The sequence below is a fragment of the Caenorhabditis remanei genome, chromosome II, assembly GCF_010183535.1.
Source record: "Caenorhabditis remanei strain PX506 chromosome II, whole genome shotgun sequence".
Classification (NCBI taxonomy): Eukaryota; Metazoa; Nematoda; class Chromadorea; order Rhabditida; family Rhabditidae; genus Caenorhabditis; species Caenorhabditis remanei.
The window spans coordinates 15,336,727-15,340,219 of record NC_071329.1 but is presented as its reverse complement, the minus strand read 5'-3'; the positions used below and the strand labels follow the sequence as shown (position 1 = coordinate 15,340,219).

General features: G+C 37.7%; 1 protein-coding gene across 1 annotated transcript; it reads left to right on the top strand.

Moving 5' to 3' along the window:
- Positions 1-498: 498 nt before the first annotated feature.
- On the top strand, positions 499-3,212 carry GCK72_007137 (uncharacterized protein; the record flags this gene model as incomplete). The annotated part of the gene is made up of 7 exons (XM_003099872.2): positions 499-529; positions 1,313-1,465; positions 1,517-1,582; positions 1,629-1,915; positions 2,537-2,748; positions 2,799-3,075; positions 3,144-3,212. 7 exons carry the CDS (start codon positions 499-501, stop codon positions 3,210-3,212), a joined length of 1,095 nt encoding a protein of 364 aa, XP_003099920.2.
- Positions 3,213-3,493: the final 281 nt, after the last annotated feature.

Sequence of the window (3,493 nt, the reverse complement as noted above, 5' to 3'; positions counted from 1 at the left end):
TCACATTTAAACATTCGAGTGAATTGGAGGAATCTACTGACGTTCTAAAAATCTTGAATGATCTCATCTCAATTGAACACAAACGTACACATCACTATTCTTCTCCGCTTCATCCGTTTACGAAATACTTCGAGATTCAATCCATTCTCGTCTAGAACAAACACTTTATTAATATCAATCCTTTAAATCTCAATGAAATATTTCGCCGTCCATCTCTCTCTCTCTCTCCTTCTCTCACTCTGTCTTCACCGATCAAAGCGAAGTGTCAACTAGATGAAATCTCACGATCTTCTTCCAAATACTTTTTCAAATACTTTTTTATAGTGGTCCATTGTCTTTTAGGTCAACGTCTCGAGACGTCCTTCGCAACTCTTTTTCTAGCGAAACGCTTTTTTTCTCAAAAATGGATGAGGAGTGGGGCTATAAAATAGGGGGACGGGATGGAGTGGAGTGGATAGGTGTTGTCTGTTGTTCTAATATTTTCCCTAAATTCGAAAAATGGTTCCTTCAGTCAATGGTTTGAAAAAAGGTGAGAATTTTCAGATTTTTGATTTCTAACTAAGGAAGCGTCAGTGTGGAGTTTTGGGACGTGACTTATATCATTGGAAAGCTGAGAAAACGCTGATTACAAATATATATTCAATTTTGGCCCTTGAGGTCTGGTATTCGAGAAAAACAAGGTCAAAATTTCAGAAAATGACAAATTATTACCTTTTTAGGCCTAAGGCTTAAAACCGAAGGCTCCAAGTACCTTGAATCGTAGTTTCAATCAAAAATGAAGTCAAGAACTTCAACATTATCAAAATTATATCAATATCTTTATATTTGGTTGAGTTTTCAGAGAGTTAGAAGGATTTGAAAATAAACGCGAACATTTTTTGTAAAAAACATTTCGTTGAAAAAATTAGACTTTTGAGCCTAAGCCTGCACCAAAAACACAAACTTCCTGTCTATCTGTAAGTCGGTGTGTCCAAATGTCTGAATGTTTAAAGATTCCAAAATTTGGTTATTATAGAATTTCCGGTAAGTTATAACGATTTGAAAATTGCAAAAAAAAAAGCAAAATTTATTTCTGTGTCATAAAGAAAATCTACCATTTTTGCTAATTTTGACCTCGTTTTTCTCGAATACCAGACATCGAGGGCTAAAACTGAATATATATTTAGAATCAGCGTTTTCTCAGCTTTCCAATCATATAGCTCACACCCTATAACTCCAAAGTGACACAATGACCGTCCTTAGTAAACCATGAGAACGTCATAATAATTCTGCCTACTCCTTTCCAAATGTTCCCTATTTTCTTAACTTTCAGCCCCGAAAAGCTGCCTTGTCTGTGGGATTACCAAAGCTAGCACTCACTTCGGCGCCGTCGTCTGCATGGCTTGCGCCTCATTCTTCCGACGCACTGTCTCATTCAACATTAGATTTCTGTGTAGATTCTCAAATCAATGCCGGATTGCTCAAGGTATGATACTTAAAAAATTCCAGATGACATAAGTTTTCTTGCTTTCTTTAGACCTCCGATTCATCTGTCGTTCGTGTCGATTCGATAAGTGTGAGGCTGTCGGAATGCAACGACATAGTGAGTTAACAGTCAAACCATCCAGTTTCAAATTTCTGCTTTTCAGTGGTTCAAGCTAAACGTAACGACAATAAACTCCCGAAATACGTTCTGGAATCTAGAAAAGAAGGAGTCCGAGAAGTCGTCAGAGGGTACATAACATCCGCGTACAATACTCCTGGGAAAAGTTCGATCCGAGAATCGAGTCCAGAAGAGACGAGTTCGGAGGTCGGAGAATTGGAGAGGTTCAGCACGATATTGAATGTAAAACATGAAGAATTGATGTTGTATTATGTGAAGGAAATCAAGAATGCGATGGCAAGTCGGGAGGCAGCAGAGGTTGATTTGTCAGAGGTGAGTAAACATATTTTGTTGGAATGTCGGTGCCCAGATTCCTAGAAGCTCAGATTTTTGGCACCTTGATGTTATAGCACACCATATCGGAATAACGGAAAATGCGAACCAGAAAAAAATGAGACATTTAGTGTAGGACGTTAAAACGCAGAGATACCAGACACTCTGCGTCTCTAGCCCCAAAATGCAAAATTTCTAGAATATAGGCATGATTATACTTTTCTGAAAGCTAAAAACACGCTGGATCCAAAAATATAAATATTATGAATTTCAACACAAAACTGATTGGGTTACGGTAGTTTGAAAATTTCGAAAATCTGTAACTTTGTGAGTTTTCAATGGTTTTTTCTTAGTTTTGGGCTCAAAATGTGGAGAACAATTGGGAAATTTTTTAAATATGAGTTTGTTAGATGCATCTGAAAATTCAAAAATATCGATGGTTCAAAAAATGTTTGATTGACCAAATTGTTTTCCTCTCATAACCTATCAATATCGACACAAAATCGATTTTTTGTTTTTTTTTCCTGCCTTGTGAATACAGTAAAAGCCAAAATATAATATATTTTATATTACAATTTAAACCTCTATTTTCTCTCCAACTCCTAACCAATTTTTTTCCAGACCACCCTCCAACAATTCATCTCCACCAAACAACGCACCGACTCTCTCGCCGTCGACATTTGCACAATGTGTCCTGGAACAGATCTCCTCGAAACCGCTGATATCAATATCTTATTCCGTTACTGTTCATTTGCCAGTCTCTGGATGGACTCTGCGTGGATTAGTGCCAGCCGTCAAGATTGGGTTAATACAGAAAAATCGGAAAGAGAAGAGTAAGCCTAAGGAAATCTTTTGAAAAACCTTGATTCCTATTTTGTTACAGTATCCTGACCGCCTTCATCCACCAATTCCAAGCCGCCATCACCACACAATTAGCCCGTTTGCAACTCGACATTTTTGAGTATGCCGCTCTGAAATCGTTTTGCATTTGGAAATTGGGAATTCTCGATTCAACTTTGACGCTAAAAGTTGTTGCTGGAGAACAGTATTTCGGGATTACAAGTGCATTGAGCAATTATTATCAAGTTGCGAAAAATATGGCGCCATTTGAAATGGCCACGAGATTAGCAGATATCACTTTGTTGATTGCACCTATTTTTGTAAGTTTCTTCTTCATATGAATCTCGACGGAACTTGAAAATTAATAAATTAAAAATATTAATTCCAGAATGTCTATCAAGACATGCTCAAGGTGTATCACACTCTTCAAATTGAGGACCGCTTCAAGGAGGAGTAATGAGAAAACTTCTCTAGTCTATAAATATTTGTTCCGGGTACTTTCCTATTCAAATTGAATAAATTCTTCTAAAAATTTCCAAATATGTATAAAAATTTCTCTAAAAACGCTAAAAATATCTGCACGAAGTGGGATTCGAACCCACGCACCCATACGAGTACCAGAACACCCAGAAGAGAGACCTCGAACTCGAGGCAAGCAATTCATCGCTTGAGTCTGGCGCCTTAGACCACTCGGCCATCCGTGCACGTTTGGAAAGAGGAGAGATAGGCTGTTTTGTG